Genomic DNA, 20492 nt, shown 5'->3' on the forward strand with positions numbered 1-20492 from the left:
TTTCAACTGCACTGTTTCTCAACAGCACACAACAAGCCTATAACACTTTACTGCATTTTGAACTTCAGTTGACGCCAATCCTAAGAAACAAACCTTCAGTCATCTTTAAAAAGAAATGACTGTTGTATTCTAAACCAGTGATTCTCAGCCTTTATCATATCAATACCAACCCTTAATTTAGTCCGCATTAGACCCACGGACCCCCATTTGATGAGATTTTGTCTCTCGAACCAAAATCTCTGAATATTTTTTATTGTTAGATACAATTTTGTCCAAAATTCCATGACTATCTGTATTGTAGGTAGAGAGATAACAGTGAAACTATGATCAAAACAGTCATTCTTCTACATTCTCTAGTGGTGTTAACTTCTTGTAAATGAAATAATGGTGAAGTTTAACAATTCATCAGTTTGCTGGGGACCCCCTGGGACCCCCTCAAGGACCCCCGGTGGTCCCCGGACCCCACGTTGAGAACCACTGTTCTAAACCATGAGAGGTAGGCTACTGTCAAAACCTGTGTGTTATTGCTTTGTCAAACGTTGTACTGGCATTGATCTCTACAATTATCTGCCATTATTATCTTACCGTTCTATATCTAAAACTGACAGTGGGCTAGTAGCCTATGATAGGCCTAAGTTACATTTCTTATACTATTACTATAGCACTGCTACTATCATACTACACCTACCACTGCTACTACTACTAGCCTACTGCTGCTACTACTGCTGTAAGTACTACTATTACTGCTGCTTCCCCAGGAACAGTCTTTCTAGTTTATTTATTTATTTACAAAGATTGCGAAGGCAATAGCACATTTTAATATAATCCAGTAGACGGCGGTAATGTAACATATTGGACAGCAACCGCCAAGACGAAGAAGAAACCCGCCGAGTCAGCTGTCGAACTACATGTCCCAGTAGTCTTTGCGCTCCATGTGGACGACAGTCTGTGTGTGTCTGCCAAAGAGGTTCAGTATCCGACCTTGGAGCCCTACGGAAAGTGAAGCATGGCGAACAAGGAGCCCAATGTAAGTGTTTTAAATGCAAAAAATCACTAAAATAAACTAGTTGTTATCCGTGCCGTGTGTCTGCAATTGATTGTACACAATGGTTACTATTAATGCAATTAGCCAAGTAGTTAATGAGCTAACTTCATATATCAAGCTGTCAAACATCAGGTTATGGTAACGTTAGCCAGGTTAAGTCAGTTAGAATGTCGCATTGATAGCCTCTGTCCTGCCAGCGCTATCCCACTGGGATCTTTACAGACAATGGTCATATAACCTAACATACTTAACGTTAAATATAGGCAATTGTGGTATACATACAGCTTACTGTTAGCTAACTAGTGAGCTAGCTATAGGTTGACCAATGCCATTGGTCAATGGACTGGTTGTGTGGTTGACTTTATTTCCTCCTTGTCTTTACCTTGTTAGAAGCCGTGGATCCAGTCAAATGAAAGGCTAGTAGTTAATATAGCTTAGTGAGGTGTGAAGTGTTAAATTAAGGACAAGTTAGCCCAGATATGTTCTGTTGTCTGTATGGAGAGACGTGACCCAAACACCATGCAAATACCTGGCAGTTTAATGCTGCCTTGCCTATCGTCAAAGTTGCTTATCTTATAGAACCTGATTTAAGACGGGTTTTGTACCGTTAGGGTCCATTCTTCAAATCGGCATACATCCAATACACCAGGCAGCACATTATTTCAGTAGAATTTCATCTTTTATTATTGGTTCGCCTGTTAAATTCCTGCGATCTTCCACCAAAACACACCGCGGTGGAGGCGTAGTGAACAGGGAGAACCAATTCCAAGAGTTGAGATTTTATTGAAATAAAGTGTTGCTTGGTAGATTAATTATATGCCGAATTGACCAGAAGATCCCGCCGATTCGTATAAGGTCTTATGTCATGTTCTACCAGTTACGTACCTTTTCTAAGTCAGCAAGGAAACATTAAATTGCCTAATCTTTAAATTGAGTTTGGCGTGACGTCCTCTCCACGAGCATGTAGTTCCATTCAATATGCACCGTCAGTCATTGTGTCTAGCCTTATGCCACTGCACTTGCTAGTAGTAAGTAATGTTTCACATGTCAGTTTACAATCATTACCCTTGAGTTCTTAGGTGAGTCCAGCCAGGAGAATATTCCAGACAGGGAATGGAGGCCGTTACTGTAGCAGACCACAAGGTGGCGCAATTTAGTAGAGTCATTGAAATTCTCAATAGAGCCCAGTTCTTCCTAATAGTGTATGATAGGCCAGCCAGGGCCGTAGCCAGGGTTTAGAAATTAGTCAGGTCCAGATTTTTTTTTCTTTTAATGGAGCTTATTTACTGCATTTCTGGACGAGCAAAATTAATACCAAAATGACACCTACAAACACACCAATGTTTTCTGCTATTTTATTAGACACAAATGTCATGTGTATTTTTCAGTTCATTTGATCATCAATATTTATATCGAGAAATTTTGCATGGGAAACGCACTCCAAAGATTTATTTGCTATAGTAACAGATTGTCAGGATGCATTATGCTTTTATTTCTAGGCTTGGAAATCATATAGGAGCTTTTTTTTAATATTGAAAGTTATCTATCTGACAGAAAACAACTTGTTATATGCAATGGAGCTAACTAAGTACATGGATATACAGTGTGGTGTTCCTTACTTGGGCCACTACTGTTCTTAATCTACATTAATGATTTCTGTTTAGTGTCTGATAAGGTTTAAAACTAACAAATTATCCCTTAAACCACTGAAGTTCCTCATCATGAATACCATAATGCTGTAATATTTCAAGTAATATTGAATGATAACCCAAGCTATACACTACACACAAACTCATTATCTATAATTAAATACATACAGAGGGACCTGTTGGCAAAAAACATTTATTAAAGCTGCACAATTTGTCACAATCTATCTCACTCTTCTTCTGTGTGTGTGCGTGTGTGTGTGTGTGTGCGTGTCTATTTTCACGGACTGGTTTTATGCATGTCCAAGGCTTATTTCCCTGCAGGGACAATAAAGTTCATATCCACTCTATCTGTCTCTCTCCTCTCTCTCAAGCGCTTTGTCCAGCATCTGAGGGATCTGGCAGGTCGGATGTCTTCGTCTGGCGGCAGGGGGGCCGGATTAGGACTGAAGCTCCTGATTGGAGCCGGGGCGCTGGCATATGGCGTTAAAGAAGCCACCTTCACAGGTAAACACACGCTAACATACCACTCCTGGAATAGCATGACATTTAGAGAGGTGTATGACAGACAGGGAAAGTCAGGGAATTGGATACATCCTCTGAGGGAATCAAGGAAATTGACAAATGGGTCACTTAACAGGAATATGGCAGAATGTGTTTTCCAACTTGCCTGATGCATTCATTGCATTAGATGTTTTTCAGACTGAAAAACAACATTAAGAAACCAGGAAGGAAGAACTGTTTTAGGTCATGGAAATTAGGGCTGAACAATTATATGACCTACTGCAATTTTTCAAATCGCAGGCGCAATATTTGTTAAAGGTGAAATGTGTGTCAAAATATCATTTTAAATGAAATATTGTAGTGCTGCAGAGATGTCCTGGCCTACACATCATATTCTACAGACTTAAGAAAACATCTTTGTTTGGTACAGATCCCCGCAAAAATCACACCATAATCATTTTCATAAGTTTTTCAATGAAAATGAGAAATTATCATTCCCTCTAATATCGCAAATCATATGGCAATTGCAATATCAGTCAAAATAATCGCAATTAGATATTTTTTCAAAATCGTTCAGCCCTGATGGAAATGTTCTGATTTAGTCATGGAAAGTCTTGGAAAAGCCCACAGTTGGAACCCTGGTTATATGATTTATTAATAGTAGTTATATTATTAAAATGAATATATCATGTATGGTAATTTATTTTATTACTGATAATTCTATAAAAAGGTATGTCACATCTTCCTCATTGCTGACATTTGATGTATTTAATTTTACAATCTCACATTCAGTATTGTGTGTGTGTGTGTGTGTGTGTGTGTGTGTGTGTGTGTGTGTGTGTGTGTAGTGGACGGTGGTCAGAGAGCAATCATCTTCAACAGGATTGGAGGGATGCAGATGGACACTGTTCTGGCTGAGGGGCTGCACTTAAGGTACTAACACAGTGATCGCTATAGTGACTGGTTTCCACTATCCATACTGGTGTGACCTTACTGGCTTAGAGCTAACCCTGTGGTCTGTATTGTAGAATCCCATGGTTCCAGTACCCCATCATCTATGACATCAGAGCCAGACCCAGGAAAATCTCCTCTTTGACTGGCAGCAAAGGTAACAGTCACTGAGCAGGCACACTAGAGCTGTCACTGTTTCCCATATTGAGCTGAAAGAAACTATATCCAGTGGTTCTGAACGTAGAGTCCGGGGACCACCAGGGGTCCTTCAGGGCGTTCCCAGCAAACTGATGAATTGTTAAACTTCACCATTATTTCATTTACAAGAACACAATTAGAGAATGTAGAAGAATGACTATTTTGATCATAGTTTCATAGTTTTGTTATCTCTCTACCTAGAATACAGATAGTTCATTGTTTTATTGTTTTATTTAGGATCCCCATTAGTTATTACCGCAGTAGCAACTATTCTTCCTGGGGTCCACACAAAAGACAAGACAAGACATTCAAACATCACATAATGGACAATCCACAATATCAACAAAACAAAATGAAATAAAAAATAAGAGAAAAAAAATTGTTCTCTCACATTCATAATGTCACCTCAACAGTAAATGGTTAAAGCAAATAATAGAATAAGTAAACTAGGTATATATCAGTATATATAACTGCCCAATACTACTAGTGCACAGTGAAGCATTACCTAAGTTAGCACCACAAATATAATCAACCTTCACATACAGAATATCATATGTAGCCTAAACTGATTTCTTTCTGAATGATTGTTAAAACTGATCTTACTAGTAATCTGGGTTAAATGTAGTGCTAGCTTGTTCCAGTTTGACATAGCCCTATACATTACAGTCTTATTTAAAGCATTGGTTTTAGGTGTAGGTTTTCTTAAGGCACAAATGTTTCTTATGTACTGGACCAGGCTGCATGCCAGTTATAGATAGTCATTGGATTCTGGACAAAATCATATCTGACACTAGAAATATTCTCAGATTTGGGTCGCCCATTTCCACGCAGGGAGAATCCCCTTCTTAACCTGGTTACTCCAGTAACCTGGTTTGGGGCTGATGCATGTAAACATCATAACTGGGTTAGAATAACGTGGGTTAAGTTCATACTCTGATTATGAGAAACCTGGTGAAGATGGCTGGCTTGCTCTCATGTTAAACGGGTTACTGTGGTATGACTATAAACTCAAGTCAAACAGAGCTTCATTATGGTCTCTTTCTTTCCTTTCTCCATTAGTATACTCAGTCACAACCCTCTCCAGCAGTCCTGACTACCAACTTTCATCCAGTGTTGTTCAGCTGCTGTCAGCATCATCAGTCAATTTCTTGTGTTGAGTTCAATTTACAGCATTATTGATGTCCATCATTCATTATGGTGAAAAATATAATTGCCTGTAACATCAGGTGATTTGTCAGGAAGATCACGCAGATGATCATTTGTTTCCCCAGGGAGTGTCAATCACAGGCTATCAGAGGTTCATATAAGCAGGTTAACCTTAACCAGAGTATGACTAATAGTTGGGTTACTCTGGTATGGAAACAGCAGTTCAAATTAGCATTTTGATGACAGACTAGACTTTGTCATTTCTGGATAATATCAATTCTCCTTCTATATGTCTATAACCTCTGTGTGTGTGTGTGTGTGCGTGCAGATCTGCAGATGGTGAACATAGCAGTGCGGGTGTTGTCCAGACCCATGGCGTCCAACCTGCCGGTCATGTACCAGCAGCTGGGGAAGGACTACGACGAGAAAGTCCTGCCCTCCATCGTCAACGAGGTCCTCAAGTCCGTGGTGGCAAAGTTCAACGCCTCCCAGCTCATCACGCAGAGAGCCCAGGTACTGTGTTAGGAGTTATGAGGGTTCCACCAATATGGGTTTTTGAAGGCTGATATTGTTTTTGTTTTTTCCACGGCGAGTGATGGAGCCATTGGTGCAAAATACGTACATTTAGAAATTATGCATTTTGTCCCCCCCCCCCCCCTTTTTACTTTTAGTTTATTTTTTTGACAGACTTTTATTGCAGAGCAGAGATGTGACTTAGTGGTTGTTCAGGCTTTTACCAACCAGATTATGTTTAAAAAAAAAGTGATGTTTATTGAGGTTGTGAGATATATACTGTGGGAGAGAGAGAGAGACACACCATAGAATACCATAAAAGATTGCCAGTGTATTCTTGATTATCACTATTCAAGAGCTAAAACAAAAACTTAAAAACTCTTAGAAATGGAAGGGCCAGTGGCATTGACAATATTAAAACAGAATGGTTGGAAAAACAGTAGTCTTCAACTCCAGGTTGCTATAGCTGAACTGTTCAACCTAGTTCTAAGAAGTGGAAATGTCCATGATCTGGAACAGAGGTATTATCACACCCATATTTAAAAATGGAAAAAAAAATCACCCCAGCAATTAAAGGGGAATCGTAATCTCGGTAAAGTTTTTTGCATATTAAATATCAATTCAAATCTTTATTGTCCCCGGGGGTGGGGGGTGGGGGGCTCAGGTTTGCAGACAGGATCACACCAGTAATCGACATCCATTAAAAACACTAGACAACAAAACAAAACAATACAGAGCTTTCCAAGAGAGAGAGAGGCAGTAAGGCTAGGTGGAGTTCAACATGCTGATTGGAGCAGGGACTTTAGAAGGAGACTTTAAGTCTCTTTGTCTTAACTGCTGGCACCTTGAGACGGCGTACTGATGGCAAAAGTTCAAACTCCTTCCACACAGGATGGCCAGGGTAATCCTGGATGGCCTTGGCTTTCCTTAGGACCTGTTTATGGTACAGGTCAGTGAGCTGGGCCTGATTCATCCCACTGATCTTCCTCCACTCTGACAAGGCCTTTGAGTCTATTCTTGTTTTGAACATTTAGGTTGCCATACCAGGCACCAAAACAGAAGGTTAAGACAGTCTGGTACTTTACTTTGACCCAGTGCCTGTTAGTCCATCACTAAAACACACAAGTGTCTTTGTAGAGATCAGCGGCTTTCTTTCATCAGTTGACTTTTTCTCCGAATGCCATGTACTATGAATATTTTTGTATTGGACCTTGGATTTTTGTACGTTGATGTTTTAGCATCTAAAATCCAAGTTATTCTTAAAATTATACAAATTATACTGAATCTAAATAATTAGATTCCCCTAAAATACATGGCTAATGTCACAGACCAGTCCCTTTATGCATCAGTATAGTGAACGTAGGGCTGGGCGATATGGACAAAATCAAATATCACAATATTTTTGACCAAATACCTCAATATCCATATTGCGACAATATTGTAGGGATGACTATTGGTGCTTTCACAAAATATTTACACAATGAGATTTTTGATAAATAATCATCAGTAATGTGGATATAATGACTAAGTGGGTAAAGGCAAATAATAGAACAGCTAGAACAGTCTGGTAAGTTCAGAAAATGACATCACTTTACTGTAATGCAGCCTTTAAAACCAGGAGAAGACAACACTTATGCCATATCACGATATTACAATATCCAAAATCTAAGACGATATCTAGTCTCATATCACGATATCGATATAATATCGATATATTGCCCAGCCCTAAGTGAACGGTAGTTCACTCGTGTGTGTTTGTGTGTATGTAGCCTATTTTTCTTGGAAGGACTGACCAACTCCTGATGTTGGTATTTGTTTGGATTAACAGGATATTACATTCAAAATATTAATATCTTATCCTTGAAATTCTAAATTAATTCTAAAAAATGAGGATCAGCTTGACTTGACAGAGTTTCAGGTAGGGCTGGGCGATAATTCAACATTATCGTTTATTGTCTTTCAGTGGAATTATGGTGATTTTCAGATATCGTGACACACAATTCTGCTTTCTAATGATAACGAGCAAATTTTATTTAAAAACTGACAAAATGAGGTATGAAACATTTTAAGGAATATTATTTCATGATTTCATACATCATACATACTACATCATACATCATATACCATGCTACATCCAAACACACTCACACCCATGGGCAATTACAGGGTTCCTTCGCAGTATGGAAAAGTATGGAATTTGATTTTAGTAATTTAAAAAGTAAACGTACGGATTGAATAAAATGATGTGCATTGAACTTGTCTGGGTTTGGTGTTAATTGATTTGTTTTGATTTGGCAATTATTTGGCAACATAATAGCATACATAGTCAGAATGTAACATACATGTTAACAGTTGGATTTTAAAACCATTTATTTACATAATAAACATCTAGCTATTTGTACTCAGATGTCAAATATGGTCTGAAAAATCTACCGAGAAGTCTGGAAATTTGAGTCTGGAAAAGTATGGAATTTTGAAATGGAAAATGTGTAGGAACCCTGCAGTTAAGTAGCCTGGTATCCAGCCCCTATGAATTACAGTTTTCAGCACTCAAAAACTGCAATTCATAGGGGCTGGACACCAGGCTAGCAATTAAGAGGGTTAGGGTTCAATTCATCTGACCTGCATGACTCCACACAGAAAAGACTGGGGTGGAGATTCAAACCCATGACCTTCTTAAATAATATCTGTCTCTCTATGGTAGGTCATGGGGAGCTTCATGAAAGTGCTAAAGACATACTGGTGTGTCAGTTATGGCTGTCAGTGTGTTGGGAGGTGTTTGTAGCTGACGTCCTGGGTTGTTTTCTAGGTGTCGTTGCTCGTGCGCAGGGAGCTGTTTGAGAGAGCTAAAGACTTCAACATCATTCTGGATGACGTGTCCATCACCGAGCTCAGCTTCAGCAACCAATACACTGCTGCTGTGGAGGCCAAGCAAGTCGGTAAGACTGACCACACCACACACACACACACACCTTCTTACCTCTCTCCAATTCCGAACCACTCCTCTTTGTCAAAATACACAATAGATTTGTATATACAGCTCTGGAAAAAATGAAGAGACCACTGCAAAATTATCAGTTTCTCTGGTTTTACCATTTATAGGTATGTGTTTGAGTAAAATTAGTAAAATGAACATTTTTGTTTTATTCTATAAACTACTGACAACATTTCTCCCAAATTCCAAATAAAAATATTGTCATTTAGAGCATTTATTTGCAGAAAATGACAACTGGTCAAAATAACAAAAAAGTGAAAATTAATATGAACTTGTTTTCTTTGCATTATTCGAGGTGTGAAAATCATCAAGACATCTTTTTTGTTATTTTGACTAGTTGTCATTTTCTGCAAATAGATGCTCTAAATGACAATATTTTTTATTTGGAATTTGGGAGAAATGTTGTCAGTAGTTTATAGAATAAAACAAAAATGTTCATTTTACTCAAACACATACCTATAAATAGTAAAACCAAAGAAACTGATAATTTTGCAGTGGTCTCTTAATTTTTTCCAGAGCTGCATTAAGGCTGCAATGATTATTCGAAAAAATCGATTAATTCGATTAGAAAATATTATCGAGGACAAAATCAGGAGCGCTCTCAATGAGAAAACGTTAGCCCTGCTGACTCCAGATAGTTTTTCTTTTTTACATCTTTAGTCCTGCCGAAATGCCGTTATGCTAAGTTCAGTCAGAGACACTTGTGTCAAGGAGTTTAGACCATTTATTGCAAATGGTTATACAGTTGTATTTGGCGGAAAGGCTCTGCTCTTGAGGATGCTCCCCAATGAATCCAGGCAGCGTGCATGAGATTCTGCGGGGAGCACAATTAACCCCCAAGGCAAGTAGACATACATCATACAAACAGACAGAATTCAGAGATAGCTTACACAACATCCTATGTACAAAAACTAGAATTGCACTCAGAGAGCGCAGACCTCCACCAAGGTTCGTGCTATTATTGCTTGTTCGTGAGTCGGATCCGGATCCGCTCCAAAATTGAATGGGTTCTTCCTTGGCCCATGCTACAACCTTCCACCAAGTTTCATGAAAATCGGGCCAGTAGTTTTTCCGTAATCCTGCTGACAGACAGACAGACAGACAGACAAACAAACGGCACTGAAAACATAACCTCCTTGGCGGAGGTAATAACAGGAGGAGGATGGGGAGGTGGAGGGAGTTTTACAGCAACCAAGTCTCTAGCAGCAGTGGCATGAATGAACAGCAGAGCGAGAGTGCGAGCTGTCAGATTATAAAGACCGCCTTATTGACTTGTTTGAATGTGATTGGTGTTTGAGAGTCAGCTGGTACGATCAGCTGGGGAGTTGTTTTGGATGAAACAGCTGATAGCTGATCAGCTGGGCACAGGTACGACTACAGTGTTCTGCCTGAACTAACGCCATGCTCCATTTACGCATTTCAAAATCCAATTCTGATGCAATGCTCTTGTAGTTTACAATCCAAATAATAGTCCTAGTTGGTATGAAGCGTGCATTTGCCCAATTTCCATAAAAAAAGTAATGTTAAAAAGTGACTACAGTCTCATTGTAGTCCAATATGGGACCAGCTGCTCAAGCACATCGTCTCTGGCCAGCATCCTGCTCAGCCATCGACGGCCCTCATTCCAAGTTGCACTTGTGAGGAAATATTTAATATTTCTGTTTTTTCATGTTTTAGAGCATTCACTACAAGTCACATATACTTTACATTACTGCCGACCATTTTCCAAATCGCACCATGGGTTTTCAGATTGATGAATGCGTGTCTCCTACCCTCCAGGCAGCCACTGGTTTCAGTTCACTTCAGTATGGTATAAAAATCAACTTGGAGAGACTTGAAACTTGCATGAGATAGGTGATCCATCACACTGTCCATTTAGTCACCTTTATATGTTTTTTGGTCAAAGTTATGTTCTCATCGCGTTGAGAGCAGACACAGTTTTGACTGTTTTGAAAACTTGGTGGTGCATTCAAGTGCATGAGTGAGTCAGCTGCCAAGCGGCAACCTTTTTAATTCAAGAAAAGAAATGACCAAATTCACATTATCCTTTTATGACGTCCATGTTTGCATGTTTCTCCTCTGGGTTTGATTTTCTGACAACCTAGCACATTTTCAACTGAAAGACTGGACTTAGCTTTTCTTAAATAATAGATTATTTTCTATAATAGATTATTTGAATATTCAAAATGATATTTGATAGAATATATTTGATTATGAAAATAATCGTGACATTCAACACAAGATGCTGTTTTGCAAAGTGAGCCAGGATGGGCAGGTGCACCTCATGTTGACTCTAGCAGGTCAAGGTCCTCTGTGCTCCCTCTCCACAAAAGGTGGCCGCTCCTAAAAAAAAGAGCGCTGCGCCGGGCATTTTTTTTTTTTTTTGGCAGAGTGGAGCGCTTTCAAAAATTGAAAAATGTCCAACTTTTCAGAAAAGCGCCGGGTGACATGAACTGCTTTTTTCTTAACCAAACCAATCACAGTGAAGGAGAGGCTGGCTGTTTCCTATAACAACAAAAAATGATGGAGAAGGTGCCGGTGGAGAAATTGGTTGTTGTAATGAGTGAATTTCCGTTACCACAACACCAATCATAAGGCAGTGTGGATCATACTGGATGTGTATTGGGAATATCTAGTAAGCCTTTGCTTGTTGCACAACACTGTATTATCTGCTAGAAGTGCAAACCAGCTAGTTAGCAAGCTAGCCAACTGCTCAGCTAACATCAGATGACGTTATCGTGATCCGCTTTTTATTTCTCCTCACAAAAACAGCTCCAGGCAGCATTTCTCTCATTTCTCTTGTGGGTACAGGGGATGGTGTGGTGACTTGTTTGCTAGCTTGGGACATATGCATGATCGAAGTGTCTCCGCAGTTAGCTGACAATCTCTGACACACACTAACCGATAAGTGCTTCATTGAACTGAACTGAACTGAACGCACGTGCCGTGGGCCTGTGCAGGATCTGTGCTTGTCTGAATCCGAATCATGTCCGTATGATGGAGGTTATGCTCATATTTTTCACTAATTCCTCTTCACAGTTTGCAGTTTGCGCTTTTGGTCGCCATTTCTTCGCCTACATTTCTAAACGGAATGATGAAAGCATGGCTGTCTGAGACAACAGAACGACAAATCTTGCGATGACTATTTGGACGATGTTTCCGGTTGGAGGTCAAGTGAAATGATGAGGCTCTACTAGTAGATTCCATATAGGGAGATCCGCATGTTCAGGCGTCTTGTTGCAGTTATTTGGTGAATTGTTCTCACTTGGCCAAATGAACTGAACTAGAGGATAAACCACTCAGAACATGCTCGGTCAGAACTAGGGTTGTCGCGGTGGGCGGTGTTACCGGGGGCATACGGTCTTGGAGTCCACACCGGTGTTATCAGCCCCACACCGTGAATACCGTTATTTTGTATTTTGTAAAATAGAAGCACATATTCAGAGCATCCATGTTCAAGTTAGGCTACTAAATAATAAATGGACATACTAAAACATACTGATCACTAATATCTGAGCACTAATATGACAGATTAGGATGAACAGGATGAATTATTTGTCCTTACCTAGTGACAGTAATGTGTCCAGTACAATCCAATGGGAGCCTAAAGAAGGGCAATATGCCAGAATCTGCACTCACATTAACTCTCTGAGTGTCGAGCAGTGTTATAAATCTCTGAGTAAAAACTGTTACGTTACAAATGCCGTTAATACAGTTTGGAGAGGAATTTTAACTTCTTTCACTTTCATCGTAGTGACGCTGACTTTGCTAGCGCTTAGACCCTCTAGTGGTGACATGCGGTATAACGGGTATGGCCGGTGTTGAGGAGGGAAACGACACCAGTGTCAAAATGGCACCCCCGTGACAACTCTAGTCAGAACACACCCTGCGACTCCCAGGTTCTAAATGCCATTCCGGAGAACTGCAACAATATTGCTTTCAATTGATAACTTCTGTGTGTGTGTGTGTGTGTGTGTGTGTGTGTGTGTGTGTGTGCGTAGCCCAGCAGGAGGCCCAGAGAGCCCAGTTCTACGTAGAGAAAGCCAAACAGGACCAGAGACAGAAGATCATCCAGGCTGAGGGAGAGGCTGAGGCTGCAAAGATGGTAACTAGCTATCTAACTAACTAACAAGCTGACTAATTAGGCACTAGCTGCTAGGGCTGAACGATTTTGAAAAAATATCTAATTGCGATTATTTTGACTGATATTGCAATTGCGATATGATTTGCGATATTAGAGGGAATTATCATTTTTACATCATTATTCTCATTTTCATTGAAAAATGTATTAAAATGATAATGGTGTGATTTTTGCAGGGATCTGTACCAAACAAAGATGTTTTCTTAAGTCTGTAGAATATGATGTGTAGGCCAGGACAGCACCACAATATTTCATTTAAAATGGTATTTTGACACACATTTCGCCTTTAACAAATACTGCGCCTCCTGTGATTTGAAAATTGCAGTAGGCCATATTGCGATTTCGATAAGATTTCGATTAATTGTTCAGCCCTACTAGCTGCTAGAATGGAAGTAATACTCTCTGTTTCTGTGTCGATGGAAACAGTCAATAGTTAATTAGTTAATAGAAATCTTAAACCGTTAAACAGCTGCTGTTGATCTTCATTGAGTGTGGGGGATTTAAAAAACTGAAGGAGACTGTGTGCATCTCATTGTACAATTATGGGTGTGTTTGACACCCCATAATGAGTTTGTCCAGCACCTGTCTGCAATTAGAGTAATGAGTCTTTCTCTTATATAAGTCGGTGCCTTCTTGGGAAGGCTTAATGGCACTGATGAAGGTCTAGGGCCGAAATGTCTGTCTAGTCTCTTCCCCTGAAAGATTCATTAAAATGTACATGCAGGGATGTCATCACTACTCAACTGAAGATCACACAGGCAACAGTATTACTGTTAATACCAGGAACTAACTAGCTGATTAGCTGACTGACTGTTTTACTGACTTGCTTGTAGGGCTGAACAATTAATCGAAATTTTATCGAAATCGCAATATGGCCTACTGCAATTTTCAAAATCGCAGGAGGCGCAATATTTGTTAAAGGCGAAATGCGTGACTACAGACTTAAGAAAACATCTTTGTTTGGTACAGATCCCTGCAAAAATCACACCATAATCATTTTAATACGTTTTTCAATGAAAACGAGAATAATGATGTAAAAAATGATCATTCCCTCTAATATCGCAATTGCAATATCAGTCAAAATAATCGCAATTAGATATTTTTTCAAAATCGTTCAGCCCTACTTGCTTGTCATCTACAGGCAAAGTATCAGTATCACTAGACCTACTGTCTACCAAGCATTTCATTTCTGGTCATAATACATCATTGGAAATAAGTTGACTAAAATCTAACTGTACCCTCTGACACTAAACTGTGTGTGTGTGTGTGTGTGTGTGTGTCAGTTGGGTCAAGCCGTGACTAAGAACCCAGGCTATCTGAAGCTGAGGCGGATCAGAGCAGCGCAGAACATTGCTAAGACGGTCAGTACTCATGTTTTTTGTCTACATCTACACCTATGTCTACAGTTATTTCTCAGAAGATTTTTCTAGAACTATTTGAAGAACTATTTGGGTCCTGATGCAAAACCAGTGGCGAGCCATTGGCCCATGGAAGAACTGTTATATGCTAGAATGACCTGCATCCTCTAAAATTCAGCAGGAAGGTTAGAGGAACTGTGACATTTTGCAGTAACAGCCATTTATTCCGTGATGATGATGATGATGGTATGATGATGATGATGATGGCTTGTATTGTGGTTGTGTACAGGTGGCGTCATCTCAGAACAAGGTGTACCTCAGCGCTGACAGTTTGGTCCTCAACCTGCAAGACGAGTCATTTAACAAGTAGGTTTACACACACACACACACACACACTTAGAAGAACTGTAGAAGTACCTAAATTTTTATCTCTAATATTATTAATATTGCATGTTCTATAGACTATGATGAGCTTCTGAAAACAAGATTTTGAAATTTATGTCATTGTTCAATCTGTCATTAACAATGCCTTTTTGGCTGATGTTAACTAAGCTATTAATTAGCCTTCTGGCAAATTTTAACTAACCTATGAAAAAACTTTTGGCTAATTTTAACTAAGCTGTGAAATAGCTTTTCAACTAATGTTAACTAAATTATGAAATGGCTTTTTGGCCAGCATAACAGTGTAACAGTAAATCTTGACACAAATTTAATATTTAGCTTCTCAAGGATGTATGATTTTAGGTCACTTCTTCAAACATTTGCGCTTAAAGAGTGGAAACCACATCATAGAGTGTGTGATCACAATTGGCCACTGGTCTGTTAATGGTAAATATGCTACTATCATGGTTAAATTAAAGCATTAAATCTTCTAGTTATTAGGGCTGCACAATTAATCGAAATTTTATCAAAATCGCAATATGGCCTACTGCAATTTGTTAAAGGTGAAATGTGTGTCAAAATACCATTTTAAATGAAATATTGTGGTGCTGCAGAGATGTCCTGGCCTACACATCATATTCTACAGACTTAAGAAAACATCTTTGTTTGGTACAGATCCCCGCAAAAATCACACCATAATCATTGGAATACGTTTTTCAATGAAAATGAGAATAATGATGTAAAAATTATCATTCCCTCTAATATCGCAAATGATATCGCAATTGCAATATCAGTCAAAATAATCGCAATTAGATATTTTTTTCAAAATCGTTCAGCCCTAATAGTTATTTAACTTAATGTTTCCTCCGCATGATTGTACAGGTTTGATGCCAGATGGTATTTACATTTACGCCAGTTTCTGATGCAGTGCTTATGGAGTCTACAAAATTTGTAATCTGTAATGGATAAGATTTTAAAATGTAGCGAAGTACATTTTAAATCTTAAGTCAAAATGTACTGTACTCAGGTAAATGCTCAATAAAGTACAACTACACAAAAAAGCTATTACAGTAACAAGAGTAAAAAAAAATTGGTTACTTCTACCCTTGGCAATAGTGTAGTAATGACATAATAAATTTTGACTGCAGTTTTAATGAACTGTGTTGTTCTTTTTCAGCTTGATGCTGGGCCCAAAGAAGTGATGAGGAGGATGAGGAGGAAGCGATAGGATTGCATCAACAACTCAGTCTGAATAAGACTCATGTCTGAATTTTGTTTGTGGCATATAGAATGATTGTATGCGACCCATGGATGTGTGTGTGTGTGTGTGTGGGGGACAACAAATAGGAAGTGAATCTGAATACATTTCTTTTCTGGGCCTGTATCCCAGCAAACTGAACATGAAGTAACTTGGTGGAACCAAACTTGTTGATCCTATTCAAGGTTTAAGATTAACAAATGAATCTGAAGTATACCGTCTTATCAGCCAATCAGAAAGTAGGTAATCAAACAGCCAGTAAGGATGGACACGCATTACAAGATTTCCAGTTGTCATAATAATTTGGGAGATAAATTATTAATTTCTGGAAAATGTAATGGGAAGAGCTGATTTTTTTTTTTATGTACAAAATTTCATGATGGCTCAAACAAGGCATCACTACAGGTATTACTACAGCACTCCCTGTTAAATCCCAGTCAGTGTCATTTGGTAAATGCCCTATTTCAATGGTGCATCAATCACTCGTGTTTGTTTTTATTTCTGAGACATTGCATGTGACTTATGCCACATTCAGCTCACATCTGATTCAAGTAAAAATGAGCTGCCAACTGGGAAAATGCTTCTAATGGTAATTACAAGTCGGATGTGGGAACTGTGTGTAGGCTCCGATATCTCCCACTTTGCGTCACAAATTGCGGAAGTGTGTCCACACAAGCAGCGAATCCACCAATGTCTGCAATCTAAGGTAATAAAAATCTAAATTATAACACAATCAACTCTTCTTTGGTGTTCATACCAGTTAAGAACACTTGAAGAAATAGCTGAATATGAGCATCAGTCCAGACTTGATTTTGTTACGCTAGGCTTTCCAAGCCTGAGGAACTGCTGACTATCAGATGTCAACATCTGTCTCCTTATACCCATAAACCCTTGCGTTTTGGGGTCGTTTCCTGTCGTTGGTTCGGATTACGTTCTCACCCCTAACAGACCGCACCACAGATCTCTTGGAAGAGGACTGAGACCTGCAGTTTCATGCTGCAGAGTTGAGATATACCACTAAGAACGTGCTTGGTGTGAATGCACCCTCAGTGGTACTGGTGTTGTGTTTGCCTAAATGTTAGCATGGTGCCTCATGTCTTCCCCCAGTGAAGTACTCATACAGAGCAGACAATAGTAATTCAGTTTTCCCCACTGAGGAGATTTCCCTGCGAAACACAGGAGTGTTCCCCATTCTCTACCATAACTGTCTGTGGCTCCCTCTTGTGGACAGACGGCACAATCCCAGTTTAATTCAACTTGATCAACATGTTTCCCAACAAAGAGCAGAGAGAGACATGGGGTTTCTACGGAAGCCGAGAACGGCTGTGCTTGCAATTATTTTTTTTAATGCCGTTATCTCGAGCTTTGTTATCTTGAGATAACGAGATAATCGACCCGTTGTCATTTCCTCTTATTACTTATAATGTTTATCAGAGATCAGGAGTGCCATGCCAGGATGCATAGATGGCGTCTTGACAACTGACAACAACGTAACTGCAGCAAACAAAACTACACATTTATGCCTTGACTTCCTGTTCAGTTATGAATCCTCCCCGACAGTCATGACAGTGATCTTGAAGGCTGAAATCAGGTGTGATCAAATGAACCAGACGCTCGTTTTCGAGTTCTCCATAATTATCCCGTGATCTCGAGAAAACAAAAGTCGTTTTCTCGTGATAAATTATCTCGTTATCTCGAGAAATCGGCCTTTTGTTTTCTCGAGGTAACAAGATAAATGAACCCGTTATCTCGAAAAAACGAGCTTTGTTATCTCGAGATAACGAAATAATTAACTCGTGATCTCGAGATAACGGCATAAAAAAAATTATTTTAAGCACGGCCGTTCTCGGCTTCCGTAGGTTCCCATGTGAGTTTAGGGTAAAGAATACTCAGGCTGATTACATTGTAAGCCACTGCAACAGGGGAGGAAACGTATGCTGCTGTGTCTTGGTTGTGCGATGCAGGCAGCCCATCTAGAATGAGATGATGGGAGCATCAATGTCTCAGAATGACACTTCAAACTAGGGACCAACAAAACTTGTGATGTGACTCTGCTGAAAACCTGGTTTAGAGTCATTGAGCATCTTTACACTGTGCTGATTAGTGATAACAAGAGCCATCTGACAGTTGTCAAAATGTTCCGTTTGTCTTGTCTGGGTACAGCTTTGAAATCGCTTCATTGATTCCTTTTATTATTTATTTTTATTCCTTTTTATTTAATCAAGTAGTCTCTATTTCAAGTAGTCTCTATTTTTTGTGGTCAGGTCTTTTCCAAGACATGACTACATAAAATAGTTCTAAAATTGACAAAGATAATACAATAGAAAGAAAATACAAAAGAAACTACTATTCAGTTATACAGTCTTTAACATCCAGGGAAATGCATTATAAAAAGAAATGATGAGCAGAATGTGAGAATGTTTTGCATGTAGTATTTAAAACTCTGTGATCTGCAACTGCAATTACTGGATCGAATGCATTTTTTTATGTACACAAAACAATGTCTTTTCATGGTATGTCAACAGATAAGAGTTTGGATGGGATGCTGCTATGGTGATATTAGAACTAGTGTATGCCACTGCACTTATATTTTAATTCAATTCATTTAATTTGAATGAATGTGTGAAAGAAGGTTCTCTGCTGTTTTAATTTTCTATGCAGCTGATTGGCTCAGAGGCTGCGCCGTCGGAGCTGCTATTGGTCAGCAGGGAGACTCCAGCCTTCTGTCTAACAAACAATGAAGAGTTTTTTATGCCAACATCTGATCCTTCGTCTTCCTTTAAGTGTTGTGTGTGTGTGTGTGTGTGTTTGTGTTAGCATGTTGGTGCAAATAAATGTCAAATGAAACAATTTTCTCTCTAAATTGCCTACAGGTTCTTTCACAGGGTATCTGTGGATCCTTAAAAAGACTGGAAAATTTAAGGCCTTAGAAAGTATTAAAATGTCTTAAATCTAGGTATTTTTTAATATATTTTACCAGGTTTCTTTGCGCTGCATGTCCACTCTTAGATGAATCCAGAACCAGGTTAGTACTAGATGCATCTTATCTGCTTTACTAAACACAGTTGGACTTCTCATGTGCCTTAATTTATTTCCTATTGTCCCTTTTTTTTTATTCTGCCCATTTATAGTTTTACAACTTGGTCTGGAATTCTATTCCAGGTAGCATACAATTGTTTTTTTTTAATTTGGCTTTCTGAAACCTGCAGATACCTTTCACTCTTACTATAGATACAGCTATGGAAGTACTGGACCAGCTGAAGGAGACTGACTAGTTTTCAGAAAGGTTCAGGCTTATAAAAATGTTGTTTTCAGTGCTTGATAAATCCTAATTTTTACAGCCATCCCTTCCAAACTCAAGTATCACTATGTAAGGTTTGATTGATATGGGTTTTTGAACGCTGATAATATTTTTGGACTGAAGCTGCTGATAGCTGATTTTTTTTTGCCAATATTCAGTATCTTTAAATCTGTCTGTTTTCATTCCAAGAAATTACCAGTATTCAGTGTTTCCCCCAGAATTGTATTATTGTCAAGGTGCGAAAGCCTCTGAAACAGCATTTAGACCAGTGGTTCTCAACGTGGGGTCCGGGGACCACCAGGGGTCCTTGCGGGCATTCCAGGGGGTCCCCAGCAAATTGATGAATTGTTAAACTTCATTATTTTGTCATTTTAGAATGACTATTTTGATCATAGTTTCACTGTTATCTCTCTACCTACACTACATATCGTCATGGAATTCTATACAAAATAATATCTGACAATAAAAAATGTTCTCAGATTTGGGTCCGAGAGACAAAATCTCATCAAATGGGGGTCTGTGGCCCTAATGTGCACTAAATTAGGGGTCCTTGATATGAAAAAGATTGAGAACCACTGATTTAGACCATTGAAACCCAGGATTATGCTACTATTACTGCTTCTGCTGCTACAAATAATAAAACATGGTAATAAACATTCATTCATACTTGTGTGCAATCTGATCAATATGTCACATTACAATCAATTCAGGTTAAGGGCTTCCCATAGACAACCAGCATAGTATTGATCAATTCTATAATAAATATATAACCAATCAAACTGCATTATGTCCATCATATCTGATCTCATTTTAATAATAAGCACAATATTAGACCCAGATATGAAGAGTCAGCTCCAGTTGTTTCCACCAGATGGAGATAAAACTCAACTCAAAGGCAACAGTCTGACTAGTACAGCTCTGTGTGTGAGTGTGTGTGTGTGTGTGTGTGTGTGTGTGTGTGTGTTTTATCTGGATCGCTTATAGTGCTGTACTTGTGTGAAGACTGTTACCGTAAATGAAAATCTCTCTCTTTCCCAAATGTCTCTTCCTCTCTC

At 39.0% G+C, this 20492-nt stretch overlaps 1 protein-coding gene across 1 annotated transcript; it reads left to right on the forward strand.

The window, feature by feature from the left end:
* Nucleotides 1–954: 954 nt before the first annotated feature.
* LOC139638068 (prohibitin-2-like) lies at nt 955–20076 on the forward strand. The gene is made up of 10 exons (XM_071512093.1): nt 955–1027; nt 3066–3198; nt 4044–4128; nt 4224–4303; nt 5819–6003; nt 8813–8942; nt 13000–13103; nt 14423–14500; nt 14787–14863; nt 16056–20076. Exons 1-10 carry the CDS (start codon nt 1007–1009, stop codon nt 16078–16080), a joined length of 918 nt encoding a protein of 305 aa, XP_071368194.1. The 5' UTR covers nt 955–1006; the 3' UTR covers nt 16081–20076.
* Nucleotides 20077–20492: the final 416 nt, after the last annotated feature.

This window comes from Centroberyx affinis, unplaced genomic scaffold (assembly GCF_046629955.1).
Source record: "Centroberyx affinis isolate AG114_WGS23_722 - 3 ecotype Tasmania unplaced genomic scaffold, CSIRO-AGI_Caff_v1 ptg006085l_1, whole genome shotgun sequence".
Classification (NCBI taxonomy): Eukaryota; Metazoa; Chordata; class Actinopteri; order Beryciformes; family Berycidae; genus Centroberyx; species Centroberyx affinis.

Excerpts from the sequence above, each read along its gene's own strand:
- LOC139638068 (XM_071512093.1), top strand. The coding sequence starts at position 1,007 with ATGGCGAACAAGGAGCCCAAT. Across the intron at positions 8,943-12,999 it reads TGTGGAGGCCAAGCAAGTCG|CCCAGCAGGAGGCCCAGAGA; the intron begins GTAAGACTGACC and ends GTGTGTGCGTAG. Across the intron at positions 14,501-14,786 it reads CGCAGAACATTGCTAAGACG|GTGGCGTCATCTCAGAACAA; the intron begins GTCAGTACTCAT and ends GGTTGTGTACAG.